This window comes from Oncorhynchus clarkii, chromosome 25 (genome assembly GCF_045791955.1).
Source record: "Oncorhynchus clarkii lewisi isolate Uvic-CL-2024 chromosome 25, UVic_Ocla_1.0, whole genome shotgun sequence".
NCBI lineage: Eukaryota > Metazoa > Chordata > Actinopteri > Salmoniformes > Salmonidae > Oncorhynchus > Oncorhynchus clarkii.
Genome location: NC_092171.1, coordinates 14,258,628 through 14,281,765, shown reverse-complemented (window position 1 = coordinate 14,281,765; position 23,138 = coordinate 14,258,628). Strand labels below are relative to the sequence as shown.

At 43.8% G+C, this 23,138-nt stretch overlaps 1 protein-coding gene across 1 annotated transcript in view; it reads left to right on the top strand.

The window, feature by feature from the left end:
* Positions 1 to 23,138, top strand: part of LOC139383828 (AT-rich interactive domain-containing protein 1B-like) — a 225,264-nt gene that overhangs the window by 188,854 nt on the left and 13,272 nt on the right. The window contains exons 9-13 of the mRNA XM_071128404.1: positions 16,248 to 16,366; positions 21,063 to 21,166; positions 22,059 to 22,220; positions 22,376 to 22,585; positions 22,885 to 23,095. Of these exons, the coding sequence (XP_070984505.1) occupies positions 16,248 to 16,366; positions 21,063 to 21,166; positions 22,059 to 22,220; positions 22,376 to 22,585; positions 22,885 to 23,095 (806 nt within the window). The remainder of the gene's footprint in view (positions 1 to 16,247; positions 16,367 to 21,062; positions 21,167 to 22,058; positions 22,221 to 22,375; positions 22,586 to 22,884; positions 23,096 to 23,138) is intronic.

Below are 23,138 nucleotides of genomic sequence, written 5' to 3'. Positions count from 1 at the left end.
AACTCATTTGGATGAATTAATAGGCCTACAATAATAACAATGATAAAAAACAAATGATTATAAAACACGAGAAAAGAAACAAAGGGGGAAATAAGTGCATCCTACCTGAATAGCGAGTCGCACCGTAGCCTGCATTTGGCCGTGCCAACATTCTTCTCATCTTTCCCCTTGTAGCAGGGCTCTAGACGAACATTTTCCTTTTCAGTTAGTGGCACCAGCCCATGATTTGGTCGCACCAATTTATTTTCAGGGCCTATCATCTTCTAAAGTCATGTACAGTGCTTTATTAAAAGTGTTATAGACTACTGAGATTGAATTGAAATGTGTTGTTTTGTCATCTTGTGATGTGATTACACATTTTAATGTGCAACCTAGAGATTATCATGCATTTTTGATAGACACTTACAATATTGTTTTGAAATTTGACTGTTAAAATAGGGCCGAATTTTTATTTAAAAAAAATGTCAATAGAGATGAATTTGACTGCATCTTTATGTGTTCTAAGGTCACAGGCTGATATATTTGGGGCTAATTCACCACCTGAGGAAGTGGAAACTCAAAACACATTAGCTAGATCACGAACTCTAAAGATAATACCCACTCATAGTAGTCATGTACATTTCATGTAAAAAAAATATCAAAAAGCCTACCGTCCAATACAATACTTTATTGAGGTTAATTCTACAGGTACAGTGCACATTCATCAATGTTTCAGTAAAAGTGCCAACCGCAGTCCCTGGGCAGGTTATTAAAAACTATTACAATAACAATACAGACAACATAGGACAAGCACACGTAGCAGGCAGACAGACAATAGCACAAAAAACAACAAAACAAAATACATAAAAGCAACAGACAGTGTTTACACACCTCACAAGATACGTACAAACAGTACAACAGATAACATGGAAAGTGGCAATACACAGCTAGGGATTATGTTCACAAGTTTGATTGGCCTTTAGCCATGTCTTTATGTTTTTTGTGTGAAGGTGTGATAGGTGGTGCAGTTACGCGTGTCTGGTGGCAGTGTGTTCCAGACATGGGAAGCTCTCACAGAGAAAGCAGATTATCTGAAAGTGCTTTTCCTTGAGGGTACAGTCACCTCTCACGGCAGTCACCTCTTACGGCAGACCTGGATCTGTTGCCGTGGGTTTGCCTTTTCTGTTTAACAAAAGTACTAGGTGGGGCGGAGTTAGGCCATTTAGGATCCTGAAGACAAATCAAATCAAACTTTATTTGTCACATGCGCTGAATACAACACGTGCAGACCTTACCGTGAAATGCTTACTTACAAGCCCTTAACCAACAGTGCAGGACAAGACAATGAGCTTATGCTTTCTGAGGATGTAACAGTGATGATGTTTATTGGGCTTTCTATCAAGGACGTTGAGAGCCTGTTTTTACAGTAGACAGAGTGAATTGGTTTTAATGTTGTACGGCAAGCTTGTTCCCAACTAGTCAAGCAGTATGTTAAGTGAGGGAGTATCATAGCATTGAATTACAGCTTTGCTGCCTTTATAGTCAAACAATTTCATATGTAACGGAAATTAGCTAGGTTGAATTTGGTTATTTGAGTTACCTTTTTAACCTGCTTTTTAAAAGAGAGGTTGGAATAAAATATGATGCCAAGGTACTTAAAAAATTGGATACCACCTGGAGCTTGTCCTCTGATACATAGATAGCTGCCTCAGTAGCGTCATTGCTCACTCTGACATACTGAGTTCTGCCTCCGAGGTATGATTTCATCCATCTCACGGCATCCGGGGAAAAGTTGAACTTGGACAGTTTTAGTGATGAGACCCTCATGGTCAACAGTATCAAAGTCTTTCCTTAGGTCTATAAACACTGCCCCAACAACATCCCCTTTGTCCGTTTCTGTGGAGTGGTTTGCTCTGAAGCCAAACTGCGTGGGTTGTGAAGGGGCTGTTGCTGAGGTGGACCATCGTTTACTCTCCTACACACTTTTCAGTAACCTTCGACACAACAGGTATTATACTAATGGGCCTGTAGTTACTCACGTCAGCAGGGTCACCTGATTTAAAGATGGGTGTTATTATGGCCGACTTCCAGACCCTTGGAAACACCCTCTGACCAATAGATGTGTTGGTGACCTTAGTAATGGGGCCAGTGAGTGACTCTTTGTAGTTGTTAAAGGTAGAGTCCAGCCCAAACACATCTTTGGCTTTAGAGTTCTTTAGTGAGCTAATCACCTTGTTCACCTCTGACTCAGAAACCTCCCTTATGGTGAGTGTCATACACTGTCACTGACCAAGAAAACAGTGGAGTGGTTCTGTGTCAGTACCTTGACAGAGTCAACAAAGTATGAGTTGTTGCTATTTTGCTATTTTGCCTGCATCCTGTGTTAAACTGCCATTCACATTGATTTGTAGTCTTTTTGCAGTGTTACTATGGTCTGAATTTCCCTTAGCTTCACTAATTATGTTGATAAAAAAGTTGGCCTTGGCCTGTCTGATTTCTTTCATCACATTATTTTTCAACATGGTAAAAACCTATGTCTGTCATGCTCTAATTTGGACTTCCACGCTATTTTTAGGTCATGGTCTCGTTCTTTCATCAGTTTCCAGATTTCTCTATTTAGCCAAGGAGGAATGCTCTTTTCGCCAGGTTTGGATTTGGTTTTCTTTAGGAAGGCATTTATTGTAGTCTGGATTGTGGATAGAAACATCTGACTGTCAGCTTCCACATTTGTATAGGACAGAAGACCATTCCAGTTAATTCCCTTAATTGCGTATTCAAATAATTTAATTCAGCCTTAGGTATCCTGAGCTGATCCGGTTTCCTAACAGTAGAGAGGTTAAACCTGTTCAGTAGAGAAGTGAAACCTGTTCAGTAGAGAGGTTAAACCTGTTCAGTAGAGAAGTTAAACCTGTTCAGTAGAGAGGTTAAACCTGTTCAGTAGAGAGGTTAAACCTGTTCAGTAGAGAAGTTAAACCTGTTCAGTAGAGAGGTTAAACCTGTTCAGTAGAGAGGTTAAACCTGTTCAGTAGAGAAGTTAAACCTGTTCAGTAGAGAGGTTAAACCTGTTCAGTAGAGAAGTTAAACCTGTTCAGTAGAGAGGTTAAACCTGTTCAGTAGAGAGGTTAAACCTGTTCAGTAGAGAGGTTAAACCTGTTCAGTAGAGAAGTTAAACCTGTTCAGTAGAGAGGTTAAACCTCAATAGAACCTCAGGGCTCTATTGTTCCTCCATCAGGTTCTGATGGTCTGGTACTCAGGGCTCTGTTGTTCCTCCATCAGGTTCTGATGGTCTGGTATTCAGGGCTCTATTGTCCCTCCATCAGGTTCTGATGGTCTGGTACTCAGGGCTCTATTGTCCCTCCATCAGGTTCTGATGGTCTGGTACTCAGGGCTCTATTGTTCCTCCATCAGGTTCTGATGGTCTGGTACTCAGGGCTCTGTTGTTCCTCCATCAGGTTCTGATGGTCTGGTATTCAGGGCTCTATTGTCCCTCCATCAGGTTCTGATGGTCTGGTACTCAGGGCTCTATTGTCCCTCCATCAGGTTCTGATGGTCTGGTACTCAGGGCTCTAATGTTCCTCCATCAGGTTCTGATGGTCTGGTACTCAGGGCTCTGTTGTTCCTCCATCAGTTTCTGATGGTCTGGTATTCAGGGCTCTATTGTCCCTCCATCAGGTTCTGATGGTCTGGTACTCAGGGCTCTATTGTTCCTCCATAAGGTTCTGATGGTCTGGTACTCAGGGCTCTATTGTTCCTCCATCAGGTTCTGATGGTCTGGCATTCAGGGCTCTATTGTTCTTCTGACCACTCTGACCACTTAAATACAAATTAAATCTAAAATCACATCAAACACTTCTCATCAATACAGTAGGCCTATCTTACTTTTAAAACTCACCTCACTGTGGTGATCAATTTGTCTTTAGTACACAATTGGTCTAGCCTATGCTCCAAAATTAAGCAAATTCTAGTAATTGTCTTTGAGTGTGTACTGTATTGTTATGCATACTGGGTGGAGTGTTTACCTTATGCTATGCTCCAATCTTTCTACTAATAAGTCCAGGCGAGAATATATAGGCCTAGGCAATGTTATTGGTTCATTGATTGTGCAGGGTGGCTTATGGTTAGCCTACAATCATAGTGAATTTGTATTTTATTTTGAATAGCCTAGTAAAAGGGCATTTTTATATTTTCATAATTAATAGGCTGACTCATTACCTTTAGTTGCAAAATCTCAACACTGTGTGTCTTCATCTCCTCTTCTTTCTCCTTCATTCCTTTCTCGAGCGCGCAGACAGGGGCTGTCAATAGTTTAATTTGTTTGGTTGTAAAAACATGTTACTTGGTTTCCAAAATTAAGCACTGGGTAGCTGCAGGAACAGGGTTGGAGAGCCCATGGCATACAGAGTTTGGACGGAATATCACCTATCGCAGAGCGAGAGTCAGGCATGCTCCTCAAACAGTGGTTGATGCTTGGAGTGAAATAACCGGAGAATAGCCTACCAGGCATGATTAAAGAAACAAACCGGCGGGAAAGCGGCCTCTATTTGCTATTCATACGGATGTCTTTTTCCCCCTGCCCCTGTTCCTGCCCATTTGATAACGGGCCATTCTAAATTGAAACTAATTTTACATATTGGTAAAGACAAGATTCAATTGAGAATAGTCTGAAGCAGTGGAAACGCGTTCTCTGGAGTGATGAATCACACTTCACCATCTGGAAGTCCGATGAACAAATCTGGGATTGGCAGATGCCAGGAGAACGCTACCTGCCCAAATGCATAGTTCCAACTGTAAAGTTTGGTGGATGAGTAATAATGGTCTGGAGCTGTTTTTTGTGATTCAGGCTAGGCCCCTTAGTTCCAATGAAGGGAAATCTTAACGCTATAGCAGACAATTACATTCTAGATGAGTCTGTGCTTCCAACTTTGTGGCAACAGTTTGGGAAAGGCCCTTTCCTGTTTCAGCATGACAGTGCCCCAGTGCACAAAGTGATGTCCATACAGAAATGGTTTGTCGAGATCGGTGTGGAAGAACTTGACTGGTCTGCACAGAGCCCTGACCTTAACCCCGTCAAACACTTTTGGGATGAATTGGAACGCTGACTGCGAGCCAGGCCTAACCGCCCAACATCAGTGCCCGACCTCACTAATGCTCTTGTGGCTGAATGGAAGCACGTCCCCTCAGCAATGTTCCATCATCTAGTTGAAAGCATTCCCAAGATAGTGGATGCTGTTATAGCAGCAAAGGGGGGATCAACTCCATGATTTTGAAATGAGATGCTCGAGGAACAGGTGTCCAGTCCACATACTTTTGGTTATGTAGTGTAGCTTAGCAGTTTCCGATAGGTGTTGGAGGAATTGTGTTTGTTACTTCCAAGCGATTCAGACAAGCAGGGAACAAGGTAGACTTGGCCATTATTCAGGTCATCAAGATATGCTGTTTACTGTCCACTCTGCCCCCCCCCGATCCATATGCAATCACAATGGCCATTTCGCGTTTCGTATCTCAAAGCCATATCAAATATCTTTGTAGTTGCTATTGAGCTCATAATTGAGAGTTGAGCAATAACAAGTATACCTACAGAAAGATGAGAACATCCTATCCCCATCTGTGACAACAGGATAGCTGTGTTTTCCCAGCAATTGGATTTAAAAATGTTATACAATCAGAACACTTTTCTTTCTCCCTAAGCATTTTTTCCACCGGGAAAGAAAGAGTAGCTCGCTCGACACAGCAGCAGGCTCCAGCCTAACAGGCACAGGGGCAGGCAAGCAGACACTTTTATTACAGGATTCATGAAGATAACGTACTTTAATGTTTGGCCAAATCATGGTTTTAGCCTTCTAAAAAATAGCACGTTTTTAGTTAGGTGAATGAATGTGCAGCCCACACCGATGCAACCAATACATGTTTTTCCTGCACAGCCAAGTCAAAGGGTTGCCAAATGTGACTAAATGCTCGCAGTCTGGAGCCCTGCCTAGTAGGCTTTTCACCATAGGCATACTCTAACTTTTGTTTTACTTCAATTAAAAAGGCCTCCATCTTCGCAATCAACAGTAGCCTGGGCCAAGGAAATGTTTACTAGGAAGTCAGAAGTTGAAATCAGAAGTTGAAGTCGGAAGTTTACATACACTCAATTAGTAATTGGTAGCATTGCCTTTAAATTGTTTAACTTGGGTCAAACATTTCAGGTAGCCTTCCACAAGCTTCCCACAATAAGCTGGGGGAATTTTGGCCCATTCCTCCTGACAGAGCTGGTGTAACTGAGTCAGGTTTGTAGGCCTCCTTGCTCACACACGCTTTTTCAGTTCTGCCTACACATTTTCTGTAGGATTGAGGTCAGGGCTTTGTGATGGCCACTCCAATGCCTTGACTTTGCTTTCCTTAAGCCAATTTGCCACAACTTTGGAAGTACGCTTGGGGTCATTGTCCATTTGGAAGACCCATTTGCGACCACGCTTTAACCTGTTATGGCTGCAATCCCGATACCGGGATCGATATGACAACTACCAGTGAAAATAGAGGGCGCCAAATTCAAACCACATCTCAAACCATTTCAACCATCAATGACTGGAACAAATTGCAAAAATCACTGAAGCTGGAGACTTATATCTCCCTCACTAACTTTAAGCATCATCTGTCAGAGCAGCTTACCGATCACTGTACCTGTACACAGCCCATCTGTAAATAGCCCATCCAACTACCTCATCCCCATATCGTTATTTATTTTTGCTCTTTTGCACTCCAGTATCTCTACTTGCACATCATCATCTTCACATCTATCACTCCAGTGTTAATAGCTAATTTGTTATTATTTCGCCACTGTGGCCTATTTGTTGCCTTACCTCCCTAATCGTACTACATTTGCACACACTGTATATAGATTTTTCTGTTGTGTTATTGACTGTACGTTTGTTTATCCCATGTGTAACTCTGTGTTGTTGTTTTTGTCGCACTGCTTTGCTTTATCTTGGCCAGGTCGCAGTTGTAAATGAGAACTTGTTCTCAACTGGCCTACCTGGTTAAATAAAGGTGAAATAAAATATATATATATATATAACAAATACTATAACACTACCAAAATACACATCTGACTTTGTAGCCTTTGTGAGTTTGTTGGCAAGTAGGTTGATTTTACTTCTGTGGAAGTTGCCCTCTCCTCACTCTCATGTGTGGATTAAAGATGTCTTACACTTTAGTAAATTGGAGAAGATAAAATATACCCTACGGGGGTTTTTCTGCCAATTCTACCGAATGTGGCAACCTTTCTTTACCTATGTAGAGACACTGCAATTTCCCTCTACTCTACAGTAAACTGCCTACCTAAGCTTTGTATTTAATTGATCTACTTTTGTGAGTGTTTAATATTAGCCTGTGTTATTATTATAATTCTTCTTTTCGTTTTGAAGACTAGCCATGTTTTATTTTTTTTGTGCACTTTTTTGTTTTTAATGTATGTTTTGTTTTGAAAGTATTACTTAAGTATTTTATATATTCATGTGGGCGTATACATTTCTACCTCATTCAAGAAGCATGTTCCTATGGTATATTGAATGTATAAAACAACAAGTTTAATGTAATGTATTTCAAACATTGTTTACTGTAACTGTGAAAGTAAATACCAATAAAAAGTTACAAAAAATAAATAATAATAAGTATCTCGGTCTCGATGCGATGGAGATGATGGCAAGGGATGAAAGTTGTCCTTTTTGACCGGATGCTGTTGTGGCTGGTATAGTGAGGACCAGCTGCATTAACTTTGTCACCTCTGGGATTTGTCTCGTACCATTTGTGAACTGTACAATCCAACAAGATCAGCCTTAAGTCTAACGAATACTTGGCATATTTGGACAGGTTCTCGTTTGCCGGTGTCAAACTTTTGTGACATTGTTTAGATTTTATTCCAGGTCACTAAGGAAATTAAGTTCACCAAAGTGCTCAAACCTGGCTCTCATCTGAAAATTGTTATTGTCCAGTATTTTGTAGTAAATTCACCCCGTTTACTACGAGTTTCGCTTTCTGCCAGGCCCAGTTCATTGCATTTCTGCTCGAATCACTCATAGAAACTATCAAAGTCTTGTCGCTGCAGAAACTCATATCCATCACTTTGTTCTGCAGAACATGGAAGTGCACGTCAGTGTAATTGAAAATCCCTACAATAGGTAGAATGTGTAGAATGAATTAGCTAGGGCTTTCAAAATCACGGTTCTCTTTTACCTTGGCCTTGTGCATGCTGATGTTCAATCTCCGTTGTTCATTCAATGCCAGATCTATCCGTGAGCTGCCAAATGTCTTAAGAGCTATCTGGCTTTGGATGTGAGACACCGATTTCACATGCTTGTTGAGTGCTATAGGCAGTAGCTGTCTCTTGTCCGCACGCTGTCGCTGGTGGAGAACAGCAGACGGGAAGCGGTAGAGTTGGCTGCTAGCAGCGCAGCCACAGAGCCAGTCTTTCCGTTGATAACAATCAGATTGAAATGACCGGGTTATTTTCTGTCCCTTCCTTTGATGTCGGTCCCTAAGCTCAGGTGTTGGTCTTCTATTCCTTATCACCCCCGGTTAAGCTAGAAAATCAACTTTAAAAACTGTTTCCGATGCAATATGCCATTCTGATCAGCTTACTTTAACTAGTAGTAAAATGAACGTAATAGCCAAAAGGCGGCTGATGACGTATGACGTCCACAGGCAGGAGCGAGTCCGGCTTGTCCTCCTGCCTGTCCCATTACTTTTTTCACTCCAATACGCATTCACCTGTATCATTTGAGTGCAATAATGAATGGGACATATTGCCACATGAAAGACAGCGAAGCTCTCTGCCTGCCTTTTGGGGTCCGTTAGCTGGCAGTATGTGGTAGAAACACGCATGCGCAAGTCATGCCTTGCATTGAGTTTGGAGTTTAAAGGGCTGGAGAAAGACACACAGCGAGGCTGCCTTTCCCCTGGCCTCATTGTGTACTGTACCAGATTACTGCAGATGTGGGTAGTAAGAACTAGTTCAGAAATTGATTTTATTATGGAGAAAAAACATGATGACAAAATGATTATTGATAATATATATATATAAAAAATAATTGTTTATTCATTTTCACAGGGTAGGCACTGACCACACCTCACTGCAGTGTTCCTTGGGTTGAATGAATGCCATTTGTTTAGCACTTTCCCTCAAACTCTTGTTTCCCTCTGCAGTAGACCTCCCTATGTGAGGTCCACAGCCCTCCACACCTCTTCTGGACCCAGTCCCCTGCCCCCTCTCCCCACCACACCCACCCCTCCTCCTCCTCCTCCTCCTCTCCAACCTCCCCACCCCAACTACAACACCCCTCATTCTCAGCAACACGGGTAGGTCAACCAAGCACCATCTCCAAACCACTAACCCTAACCTGTCACTGTTCATCCTGAAAATGTGCTCATTTGATGCTCATTATGGGTGATATTGCACCTACCTGACACCTAAACTAATCTGGCCAAAGATAGCATCACTGGCTGAAATTGCTCATGAGGGATTTCACTGGTTGAATAACTGCTAACCTGTATTTAGCTTTCTGTTGCCAACTCTTGCTAAATTTGCATCGCTTTCTTAACTCCCTTTCAACCCCCAAGCAATATGTTGTTTTGAGCAAATCTGGAGGTTTCAACCCTCTTGAGATTCATTAGGTTTAGTTTGTTCAGAGGCCAGCCATAACTTTTTGATGACCACCACAGTGCTCCATTCATCTCATGGTGGGATATCAGAACTCTAAATAGAACTATAGACAACGGCCTGCCAGTTTCAGTTGAATCTCGACATCGCTCATAAGTAATATCACAAACAAACAAACAAAGAGTTCCCTTACGTGGCTTTCTTTTGAGAGTGAAACAGAGAGTCAGCATCATCCCCAAGTGTGTTAATAATGACAAATGAATCCCTCTCCATGTTGAATTGGTTAACATGCATTTCTCTGTGGCGAGAGCGCCCACCATGGTCGACGGTGATGCATCATGGGGCCGGTTGGCATTTGGAGAATCCTGTCTTTGTCTGCATTGGTTGACACTGTGATTAATGGTCAGGAGAGCGCTGCAGACAGACTATGTAAATGCTGAAGGAGCCATTAACAGACATCTTCACTGTCAATAAGAAGTGGCACAACATGATGCATACTGCTGGGGCACATCACAAAGCCTGTCAATCTCCACTGCCATTCTACCAGACACCCAGACATAGGCCCACGGTGAGAGAGGCTGGCAGGAGAGGGCGGGAGGGTGGGAGGCATTGTCTTTGCCTAACTGACTCTCTTAACCACTCCACCACAGTTTTTCTGTCATCCTCACCTGTCCCCTCTTTCAGCACAGTTACTCCCTCCCTCCCTCCCTCCCTCCCTCCCTCCCTCCCTCCCTCCCTCCCTCAGCCCTGTCCTCTTTCTTTCTCATCACCACTCATCCAGGCCTTCAGAAATGGTCTCTTCCAGTTGCTCTCCTAGTCCATATTATAGCATACACACAGTTGAAGTCTGAAGTTACATACACTCCACAGATTTCTTGTTAACAAACTATAGTTTTGGCAAGTCGGTTCGGACATCTACTTTGTGCACGACACAAGTAATTTTTCCAACAATTGTTTACAGACAGATTATTTCACAATTCCAGTGGGTCAGAAGTTTACATACACTCAATTAGTATTTGGTAGCATTGCCTTTAAATTGTTTAACTTGGGTCAAACGTTTCAGGTAGACTTCCACAAGCTTCCCACAATAAGTTGGGTGAATTTTGATAAATATAAAGCTGAAATAAATCATTCTCTCTACTATTATTCTGACATTTCACATTCTTAAAATAAAGTGCTGATCCTAACTGACCTAAGACAGGACATTTTTACTCGTATTAATGTCAGGAATTGTGAAAAACTGAGTTTAAATGTACTTGGCTAATCTGTATGTAAACTTCCGACTTCAACTGTACTTACATACATGCTGTGAATACTAGGTCCCCCTACATAGAAAAGCACTGTATGAAAATACTTTGTGCCTCTCAGTTTGTCCCTAGATGTGGAGATGGTCGGCAAGTAGCCTAGTGGTTAGAGCGTTGGCCTAGTAACTGAAAGGTTGCAAGATCGAATCCCCAGGCCGACAAGGTACAAATCTGTCATTCTGCCCCTGAACAAGGCAGTTAACCCACTGTTCCTAGGCTGTCATTGAAAATAAGAATGTGTTATTAACTGACTTGCCTAATTAAATAAAGGTATACAAAAACCAAAATGGTCTGAGGCTGGCTGAGAATGCAATTAGTGCTGTCTGATGGAAACAGAGAGGGAAGGAGAGAGTGTGTGTGTGTCTATGTGTGTCTGTGTGTTAGAGGGCAGCTCTACTGACTCTTCCAGCTGACTTTGAGGAGGCAGAGAGCTGACAGCCCCCTGCTCTGCGGCTGCACGTGCATGGTGTTGCCATGGAGAAAACAGGAAGGGAAGGCAGGGGGACCGATTTAGGAGGATTGTGGACCTCCCCCCCACATCTCCTATTGTTTATCTCTGTTTCTCAACCCTTGTTCTGTTTTGTTCTCGTCCTCTGAACAGCTGAGGAAGATTAAGGGGAAATTGGAGCGAGCTGAAGGCTCTGAATCACTGTGTTTAGTGTTTACTCTTTTATAGTCCTGATTCTGATCGGAGAGCAGCATTGTGAAACATTTAAACCTCTTGTTGTCTGTCTGAAAACAAGCGGCCAACAGCCTGAACCTTGTCCCTGGGCTCGACTACTCCAGATTCATTACGCAGAGTGAAAAGAATGCCGAACGAGCAGAGCAAGGCCACTATGATATCCTGTGGCTGGAGAGGATCTATGATTACATCTAGATAAGTGTGATGGGGATGCTAGCTAGTGCTTTCCCCAGTCCTCAGAGATGTTCCCTTAAGTGATTTGAATTATACATGATTTCCCATTTTCATGATCAAATCACCAAAACACCCATACTTGGTCTGATTGGCTGACATTTAGAATAATATTATGTTTGTATATTAAAGACTGTAAACTTGCTGTCAGTAATGTAAGTCTATCAAAGGCACTTGGGTTTGAATCGGGTTATGTTGAGGTTTTAAGTTGAGATGATACCTTTGCACGACTTGTGACTTGGTTTGGATCAATGATTGGAAATAGGAGTAAAGTCTCTTGAGTGAACACTGGTGTTGGGAATTGGAGAACAGAACCAGAGAGTAAGTATTAGGAAGCTAGGTGTTCTCCTGGCTCTGTTGGCTGAAGACAGAAAGTATTTTTTCAAATGACTTTGGTAGCTGTCCCTGGAGCTACAGAAACACGGCTTGTAGAAAATAAGCACTTAGAGAAAAGCATGTTTAAAAGAAAAATAAATTAAAGAAATGGAAAGAGAGAAAGCGACAGAGAAGAGCGCTTAGGGGTAAATCCTCGCCAAATAATTCATTTCTGACCTCCTTAGTAAGTAAATTTACTAAATAAATAAGAGCTGCTTGAATGTCAAGAATGCATTGCTGTTGCCGCCAGCGTTGTGGCTCACAGGCAGCCTTGGCATCAGTTCCAGCTAGGCTTTAATAAATGGCTTCTCTCCCTTCAGAACTGTTTGATGTAAGGGGGAGGGGGGCTTTTCTCAGGATTGAATGTGTTAAAAGGCTGTCCTTTCATTCATTGTTTATTTTTGATTCTGTTTGGGTTGAGTCAGGTAGGCAGGCGCTAGCTGAGCTGGCTGCTTGGAATGGAGCTGTGGCTGAGAGGGAGCTTCCTTGAGAGCAGATTGTGCCCATATATAATTCATATTGTTCATACCCTCCCACTGACTACACCATGCAGACCCCCCCCCCCCTCTCTCTCTTTCTCTCTCCCTCTCTCTCTCTTTTTTTCTCTCTCTCTCTCCTTTTCTCTCTCCCTCTCTCTCCCTCTCTCTCTTTCTCTCTCTTTCTCTCTCTTTCTCTCTCTTTCTCTCTCTCTCTCCCTCTCTCTCTCCCCCTCTCCCGCTCTCTCTCCCCCTCTCTCTCTCTCTCTCTCTCTCTCTCTCTCTCTCTCTCTCTCTCTCTCTCTCTCTCTCTCTCTCTCTCTCTCTCTCTCTCTCTCTCTCTCTCTCTCTCTCTCTCTCTCTCTCTCTCTCTCTCTCTTTTTCTCTCCCTCTCTCTCTCTCTCTCTCTCTCTCTCTCTCTCTCTCTCTCTCTCTCACCAGGCAGGGTTGTTGGAGGGTGGTGGGGCTGGGTAATGATAGGGTCTGGATGGTGGCAGTACCTTAGTACCCCTATTTTCTCCTGCCACACAGAATTCACTCCCTGTTGTAGCAGTGAGTGTTTGCAGTGGACAGGCAGGAAGGGGACTTTGTGCTGTAGTGCTGGTCTGGCATGGAGCTGTGTGTGTGACTGCAGCTGGCTGTCTGGCACCCGGTAACCATGGCAGCCCTTGGCAACGGCCCTCTCTCCCTTTCTCTCCCCAGCCGTGCTCAGAGACAGGCCTCCTCAGATGTCCTTCACACATGTGGACAGAATACTAAGGACAGACAGCAGAGTTCCATGCAGGGGGATGAGGGGAGACAGAGAGACAGGCAGGCAGGGAGGGCGACAAGACTGGGACTGGGACTGACTACAGGGCTAGTCATTTAAATAGAACAGTGATTACTAATCTATTTATCTGCTGAAGTGATTCAAAGCACATATTATTTCCCTCAGAATATTTCAAGAGGCTCTAAATGTGGCTAACACCCCATGAGAGCATTACTCATAATGGTTTGCGCTGGTAGTAATGTTTTCTGCCTATCTTGTTTCTGGGCTAAAACTAAATCCACATTTTATGGTTTATTTTATTCGTTTTTCCTGATTTCATCTGGCCATATTCATGTTACAACTTGCTGGCTCACAGATTCAATTGAAAGCAGTGTCAAATCAGCAGTATCTTTTTGAGAACAGAGCACAACAAAACAGCTGTGTTCTCCCACACGAGAGAGAGAGAGAGAGAGAGAGAGAGAGAGAGAGAGAGAGAGAGAGAGAGAGAGAGAGAGAGAGAGAGAGAGAGAGAGAGAGAGAGAGAGAGAGAGAGAGAGAGAGAGAGAGAGAGAGAGAGAGAGAGAGAGAGAGAGAGAGAGAGAGAGAGAGAGAGAGAGAGAGAGAGAGAGAGAGAGAGAGAGAGAGAGAGAGAGAGAGAGAGAGAGAGAGAGAGAGAAAAAACAATAGAGGGTGGGGCTGGGTTTTATCCTTCTCAATTAGAGGAGCTCAGATTCCCCTCAACCGTCCCCTAGCTCAGCTCACGATACAATGATTACGCTACAATGATGACTGGATGGTACAGCCTGCGCTGTGAGCTGGAAATACGCCCCCCACAGTCTCACCCGGGACACACTCCCTCTCTCTTCACTATCTTTTCCTCTCTCTGCTCTCTCATCTCTCTATTTATCCTCTCCCTCTTGTTTTTCTCCTTTTCGCTTTCTCCCACTCCCCTCTTGCTGCGTTTCGCCTCTCTTTCCCTCTCCATCCTTCCGCCTCTCCCTCCCTTTCTGCTTTCCCATCGTTCTCTGCGGCAACAGGTTTTTTTTCCCCCAGCGAAGGTGCCCGAGAGCAAGATAAATGTGCTGTGCCTTTTTTGATAGCAGCACATGCATACATTAAGTGTGATTAAACGGCCTGCGTTCCCTCCATCAAGTGTTTCCTAATGGGCTTTTTTTATTACATGAATTTGTAATAATGGACTAGCCCCACAGTCGAACTCCACTTTCTTGTTGTTGTTGATGTTTTTTACTACATTATTCTCGTCAGCACTGGCGCTGGGATTTTTGTTGTATGTGGGGCGATGTAGGGTGTGGATGCAGTAGGGAGAAATAGCACTTTACGGAACTGAAGCGATATACTCTGACACGAGGTGGCAATGTCACCATGTTAGCTACCGATTGTGTTGAATTCTTTGAAGTAACAGACAGTACCCAATGATACCACATTATTTCCTTGGAAATACCCAGCAAATCCCATCGTAAAACAGTACTGTCAAACAAAGTGCTGCCAAGAAAACAGTCTATAACAGGCAGGATTTGATGGATATCAGTGTATGTTGTTGTCTGTGAGCCATGTTTTTTCCTGTGAGCCCAGGCCCATAGAGGGATTACATATGTATCATCACACATGCTCTATGACTAATTACATCTGTGAGAGGATAAACCTCCCAATAATCTCAAACCCATCCCTCCTTCTGCCTGGTTAGTCACTGTCACACATCCAATACATTGTTGTCCTCCTCTGCTTGGGGAAGTTCAGCTCTTTTGACTGACTGACACAAATCCGGATTGAGTGTTTGCTTTGTTTTTTTGTCCTTGTGATCACAGTGTTGAGATGAATGTAGGATGTAGGATTGCCCTCCAGACAGAAAGGCAATTACTATGACCTTGTCAGTGTGGCATTTTAACACAACGCTACCCCCACTACTGCTACTGCTACTATTACTGTCAACCCTTTACGCCATGCTCCTTAAATACCCTTTCTAGTCTGCTCTACTCTCTCGCCACTTCAAGGAAATGATCCACAACAGATGAGGGGATCTTCTGTACTCCTACCCCTCTCTCTCTCACCCCCCCCCCTCTGCCACTTCTCTCACTCTCCTTTTCCTGTTCTCTCGTTATCCAAGGGATTATTTGGACCAGCAGGAAGTAGAGATGGTCCAACTGCTATCCATCCTGGTGCGATGTCTGTTGAGTTGGTACAGGGCTGGTACAGAGCTAGCATTGTACAGGGCACAGGGTATGGAGCGGTGACAGTGACCGTCTGTCTGCTGTGTGTGACGCTGGTTCAGCAGGTTGCTGATAAGCCCTCTGATGTCCTCCCAACACGCCGTGATGCGACGAGGCAAGGAGAAAAGAACGGGATTGATTTCAGCCGTCGCCATAGCAACAAATAACATGATCCTTTCCAGAAGCACACCTTAATTAGTTAAATTATGACTTCATGGGGAGAGGAGGGAAGGAGGGAAGAGGGCTGAGGAGAGGAGGGGTGAGGGATTTGCAAGGGATGAGAGGAAGGATAGGAGGATGAAACAGCTTTCTATTCGGCTGTGACTCACACACACTTGCTTTTAAAGAGAGATTCTGTTTTTTTCTACGAAATGCGCCCATACATTTTCAGGATGATGGTTTACTGAAACGTATGGGTATATCCTCTACCTGGCATGGCCTTATAGCTTTGCAATAGAGGCAGAAAGTCTAATCTATTACGGAGTCTTTTCTACTACCATGTCAAAAGCCAACTAATTGCTCTCCACACCATGTAGCTGGGTCTTTCCTCTCTAACCAGCTCTTGTCTCTCTCTCTCTGTGTCCCAGACAGGGCAGCTACCCAGGCCCTAGCATAAACCAGATTGTGCCCCCCATCAACCAGTCACAGGGCAACAACTCAGGCATTGGCATGCCACAGGGTCCCCCCTACAATATGCCACCCTCAGGTAAGACCTGGACAGGCCAACAAGGTACCCAACAGCAACCAAAGTAGTGAACAATTGTCTAAAATGGTTGTGAGATTAAGTTGAGTCTTCTATAGCCTTCAGTTTGACAGACTTCCAACAACAAATCAAATTGAATGTTATGTATCACATGCGTCGAATACAACTGGTGTAGACTTTACAGTTAAAGGCTTGCTGACAAACCTTTTTCCAATGATGAAAAGTAAAAAGAATAAAAAATAAATATATACAGTACCAGTCAAAAGTTTGGACAAATCTACTCATTCAAGGGTCATAGTGAAGAATAATAGTGAACATCAAAACTACAAAATAACACACATGACATCATGTATTAACCAAAAAGTGTTTAAACAAATCAAAATAGATTTTAGATTCTTCAAAGTAGCCACCCTTGATGACAGCTTTGCACACTCTTGGCATTCTCTTAGCATTCTCTCAACCAGCTTCATGATGTGGTCACCTTGAATGCATTTCAATTAACAGGTGTGCCTTGTTAAAAGTTAATTGTGGAATTTCTTTCCTTAATGCGTTTGAGCCAATCAGTTGTGTTGTGATGAGGTGGGGGTGGTATATTATGGCAAGAACAGCTCAAATAATAAGAAAAAAACAACAGTCTGTCATTACTTTAAGACATGAAGGTCAGTCAATGAGGAACATTTCAATAACTTTGAACGTTTCTTTAAGTGCAGTCGCAAAAACCATCAAGCGCTATGATGAAACTGGCTCTCATGAGGACCGCCACAGGAAAGGAAGACCCAGAGTTACCTCTGCTGCAGAGGATAAGTTCATTAGAGTTACCAGCCTCAGAAATTGCAGCCCAAATAAATGCTTCACAGAGTTTAAGTAACAGACACATCTCAACATCAACTGTTCAGAGGAGACTGCGTGAATCAGGCCTTCATGGTTGAATTGCTGAAAAGAAACCACTACTAAAGGACACCAATAAGAAGAGACTTACTTGTGCCAAGAAATGCGTGCAATGGACATTAGACCAGCAAGTAAAAATGTGAGTCTTTTTGTTCCAACCGCCGTGTCTTTGTGAGCTGCAGAGTAGGTGAACGGATGATCTCCGCATGTGATGTTCCCACCATGAAGCATGGAGGAGGAGGTGTGATGGTTTGGGGGTACTTTGCTGGTGACACTGTCAGTGATTTATTTAGAATTCAAGGCACACTTAACCAGCATGGCTACCACAGCATTCTGCAGCGATATGCCATCCCATCTGGTTTGCGCTTATCATTTGTTTTTCAACAGGACAATGACCCATACCTCCAGGCTGAGTAAGGGCTATTTGACCAAGAAGGAGAGTGATGGAGTGTCTCCCGGGTGTTGCAGCGGTCTAAGGCACTGCATCGCAGTGCTAGAGGCATCAATACAGACCCTGGTTCAATACCGGGCGGTGTCACATACCGGTCGTGATCGGAGTCCCATAGGGCGGGCGTTGTCTGGGTTCGGGGAGGGTTTGGCCAGGGTAGGTCGTCATTGTAAATGAGAATTTGTTCTTAACTGACTTGCCTAGTTAAATAAAGGTTAAATAAAACATATATACTGTGCCTTCGGAAAGTATTGAGACCCCTGGACTTTTTCCATTTTTTGTTACATTACAGCCATATTTTCTATAATGGATTGGAAAAAAACACAGCAATCTACACACAATACCCCATAATGACACAACGGAAACAGGTTTTTAGACATTTTGCAAATGTTTTAAAAATAAAAAACACATACCTTATTTACATAAGTATTCAGACCCATTGCTATAAGACACGAAGTTGAGCTCAGGTGTATCCTGTTTCCATTGATCATCCTTGAGATGTTTCTACAACTTCATTGGAGTCCACCTGTGGTAAATGTAATTGATTGGACATAATTTGGAAAGGCACACATCTGTCTATATAAGGTCCCACAGTTGTCAGAGCAAAAACCAAGCCACGAGGTCAAAGGAATTATCCTTAGAGCTCCAAGACAGGGTTGGGTCGAGGCACAGATCTGGGGAAGGGTACCAAAAACATTCTGCAGTATTGAAGGTCCCCAACAACACAGTGGCCTCCATCATTCTTAAATGGAAGAAGTTTGGAACCACCAAGACTCCTAGAGACTTCCTAGAGCTGGTCGCCTGGCCAAACTGAGCAATTGGAGGAGAAGGGCCTTGGTCAGGGAGGTAAACAAGAACCGGATGGTCACTCTGACAGAGCTATAGAGTTCCTCTGTGGAGATGGAAGAACCTTCCAGAATGACAACCATCTCTGCAGCACTCCACCAATCAGGCCTTTATGGTAGAGTGGCCAAACCGAAGCCACTCCTCAGTAAAAGGCACTTGACAGCCCTCTTGGAGTTTGCCAAAGGGAACCTAAAGACTCTCAGACCATGAGAAGCAAGATTCTCTGATCTGATGAAAAGATTGAACTCTTTGGCCTGAATGCAACGGCAGGGACTGGGAGACTAGTCAGGATCGAGGGGAAGATGAACGGAGCAAAGTACAGAGAGGTCCTTGATGAAAACCTGCTCCAGAGAGATCAGGACGTCAGACTGGGGGCGAAGGTTCTTCCAACAGGACCACTACCCTAAGCACACAGCCAAGACAACTCAGGAGTGGCTTCAGGACAGGTCTCTGAATGAACTTGAGTGGCCTGGCCAAAGCCCGGACTTAAACCCGATCGAGCATCTCTGGAGAGACCTCAAAATAGCTGTGCAGCGATGCTCCCCATCCAACCTGACAGAGCTTGAGAGGATCTGCAGAGAAGAATGTGAGTAACTCCCCAAATACAGGTGTGCCAAGCTTGTTGCGTCATACCCAAGAAGACTCGAGGCTGTCATCGCTGCCAAAGGTGCTTTAACAAAGTACTGAGTAAAGGGTCTGAATACTTGTGTAAATGTAATATTTCTGTATTTTTATTTTGTATACAGAGATGGTTACTGTTCTGAAGATGTTTTATTTCCTGCAGACAGCTCTGTTCTGTTATTTTTCTTGTTCTGTTGGCCCTCCTGAGAACAGATTAATGCAGTGTGCCCCTTTCTCTTGCTCTCTCTTGCCCTTCACCCCTCCACATTGTGCTAAACACACCTCGGAGAATGCAAGGCTCTATATGAAAAGAGCTTTCTGCTCAGCCTTACAAAACTAAATATCAGGCTGCATGACATTTGGAAGACTTCAAATGAATTAGAGTGCCAAGGTTCTTAAAAACTCATCTCAGCTGCCCCTGGGGTTGGTAAAAAGCTATTAGTTTCACATAGTGCTGAGCGCCGAGCTGAGAAATAAAGGGACAAACCTTGGGACTCTTGGCATGTAGGGACACTTTCTTCTCAATAGGAAAATGCTTATTCAGTCCGCACTCGGAAAGTAGTCTTCAAGATATTATTCATTTCTACCAAGAACTTTTGAAAGATGTTACCTAAGATATCAAAAATGTTAATATCATCTTTACGTCTACCAGTTCATAAACATTGCGAGAGCAGAATTTATATTTGTGGTGCTGAAATACCTATTCAATGTTAGACAAAAGCGTAAGATATATAGTCAGCAAGGCCGAGAGAGTGCAATGGCTTTTCATTTAAAGGCTTTTTTAATCTCAAGCAATGCCTTCTTCATTTTTATTCGTTTATTTTGCCTTTATTCCTTTTGAGAAGAATCCCTGGAAGAGGACCTTGGAGATAGAAAGGACGTGTTCCATCTCCCCAGAGAGACAGACATTTTGATAATACTTTCTCCATTATCCAGAACTGTTCTTTGGCTTCAGAACAGCTCATCATTTGGCTCTGTGTGCGCATATTTCAGAGACAAGATGTAGCACAATGGCTACAATGACTAATACCCCCATCGACTCCTTATGTACATGCTATGTGAAGATTGCTCCTCATACACTAGGCCAGTGGTTCCCAAACTTCTTCAGTTACTGTCGCACAAACTGAATTTAGCTCTGCCCGGAGTAGCCCTGAAGTACCCACTCATGTACATTTAACCAGTAGACCTATGGTCTCATCAGTCTTCTCAAGTACCCCCTGTGGATAGACCAAGTACCCCCAGGTGTGAACATCCATTCATTATGCACTCATATGTTTCATTCAAAAGTTTGTCTGGTGCACTCATGATGCACCAATGCCAGAGCAGAGTAGAGTCCTTATTATCCCAGAGGGGCAATTCACTCATGATGCACCAATGCCTTTTAAATGAACTGTCCACTGCAAATCTGACTTTTAAAAGGGAATGTTCTGTTAACTTATGCCCAAATAATGTTGTTGACTCGTTCTATACTCGCGTATTTGTGGTCAAAGCATAAATTGGAGAAAAAAACACCAAAAAACACCTCAAACTTGTATCTCAAACAGACCGTTTATTTTTATTTTTTGCTATTTCCTCATAGAGTATGATGTCATACTCCTGTGGAGGATGAGCTGGCCATCAGCGGTCTAGAGGAGGATGAGCTGGCCAATCAGCGATCTATATTTTTTATGACCGGTATACGCCCACACCATTCTGTTGTTGTGGTACGCCCACTCCATTTCAACACAGAAAAGCAGCTTTTTAACATACTTAAATAAAACATTTTGGAAGGAAACTTTCACTCGTACTGTAAGTAATAACAGGTCATATTTCATAGAAATCTGTAAACACTGGAAATTTACTTTAAAATGTGTGAAAATCTTTAATTGATTCTTCCCTCCATTTTCTTCTGTGTAGGGCCCATGGGGATGGCTGGGGATGGGATGGTGACTCCTGTTGGGAAGCAGAAAATGGATGGCAAGGAGGAGAGCATGCCCACCAATGAACCTCCCAGACCCAAGGTACAACCTCTCTCTCGCTCTCACTCACTCACTAATGAACCAAAGGCATCTGATCAGCATATGTTTTCTTGCCATGTTTAATAATTTGTTCAACACTTACAGTTCATAATGTCCTCTTGATTTGTTTTTGTCATCATCTCTGTTCCTTTTGATGTGTTGGCAGCTATAACTGCAAAGAGGTTGTTTAGAATCCTGCACACATCCACACACACTGTGCTTTCACTCCCCGCCACAGCCCAACCCACTATAATGCTGACTGCTCACTTCTCCCAAATGAAGCTCAGCTCAGCAACAGCTTTGCACTTTGGCTCTTTCCATTCCTGCCTTTTGGTTTTGCCCCCATCATTTCTGTGAAAAGCTCAGTCTTTGTTGATAGTAGTGGTGGGTGTTGAATTATTGAAGGCAGTCTGAGCTGTGTGAAGACCCCCAGAGCTCCCTTAAGAGATGATGTGTCTGTACTCTGTAGTAACAAGACAAGGCCTTAGTCTCCCTGCCCTGGCAGACGAGAGAGAGAGAGAGAGAGAGAGAGAGAGAGAGAGACCAGGGGAACCAGAGGCTTTCTACGAGAGAGAGATGGTTCTGCTGACATATGCAATCTGTCACTGAAACGCTCAAACACATACCTGTACACAGAGCACTTGTTCTCTGCATTCTGAGTGGTCTTTCTTGCTGTGTCTCTCTTTCTGGTTTGCTGAGTGTTTTTGATGCATGCAGCTAATCGCAAGGGGGCCTTTTAGAACATACTCACTTTTTGTTCACACACGGTAGTGTTTGAGGTGAAGGAATGGGTGAGGAAAGAACAGAGCAATATGAAAAACAGAATCCAATCCACTCTGTCTCCACCACTAACACTCACCACAGGGCTCTCTCCCTCTCTCTGTGTATGTTACAGGATGGCTACAGTGGATCCCAGTGTGTCTCCCAGCCCACCACCCCTGGTGCCATGCCTGTCCCCTCTCCCCTGTCCCCCAGCCCAGCCAGCCTGTCCTCCTACCATGGGGATGACAGTGACAGCATCAGCAGCCCCGTCTGGCCAAAGACTCCCTCCAGCCCTGTATGTGACACTCTTCCTTACATTCCAACCAATATCTTCCAATGTTTTATTTGTTGTTGTTTTTTATCTTCAGTATGATGACTGATGTGAGTAGTTGTGCCAGTTTGCAAGGTTGGAGCTAATTCCACATATCTCTCCATCTCTTCCGAACTCAGAAGCCCAACTCGTCCACCATGACTAACGAGCAAATCACACGTCTGTATGATATGGGTGGGGAGCCGGAGAGGCGTGGCTGGGTGGACCGCTACCTGTCCTTTATGGAGGAGAGGGGTACACCTGTTCCCCACCTCCCTGCCGTGGGCAAGAAGCCCCTGGACCTCTACAGACTGTACATGGTGGTCAAGGAGATAGGGGGCCTGGCCATGGTGAGAGACAACCACTGAGTTCATTTCATTGTGTCTTACAGGACCGATAGACACTGCGAAGTGTTTTTCTCATGTATTGCAGGACAGAAATAATGTTGCGCTATACACTTTTGATGTGTTTGATTAGACTCGTCAACATCACTTATCTGGTAGTCGCTTTGAGGTGGGACAAAGCAACTGGTTAGCAGTGACAAGCCAGGGTACATACAGCGGACTAACATGCCATTGTATTAATGCTCTGTCTCCTGTCTCTTGTCTCCCCACCCACCCTCTCCTCCCTACCATCCTCTCCCCTCCAGGTGAACAAGAACAAGAAGTGGCGAGAGCTGTCCACTAGTCTGAGTGTTGGTACCTCCAGTAGCTCCGCCAGCTCTCTGAAGAAGCAGTACATCCAGTACCTGTTTGCCTATGAGTGTAAGGTGGAGCGGGGAGAGGACCAGCCGGCCGACAGCAACACTGGGACTGGGGGGGACAACAGGAAGCAGGCCAAGTTGCAGCCGCCCGCTCCTGGTAATGACCGGTACTTATGATGATGATGATGACGGTGGTGGTG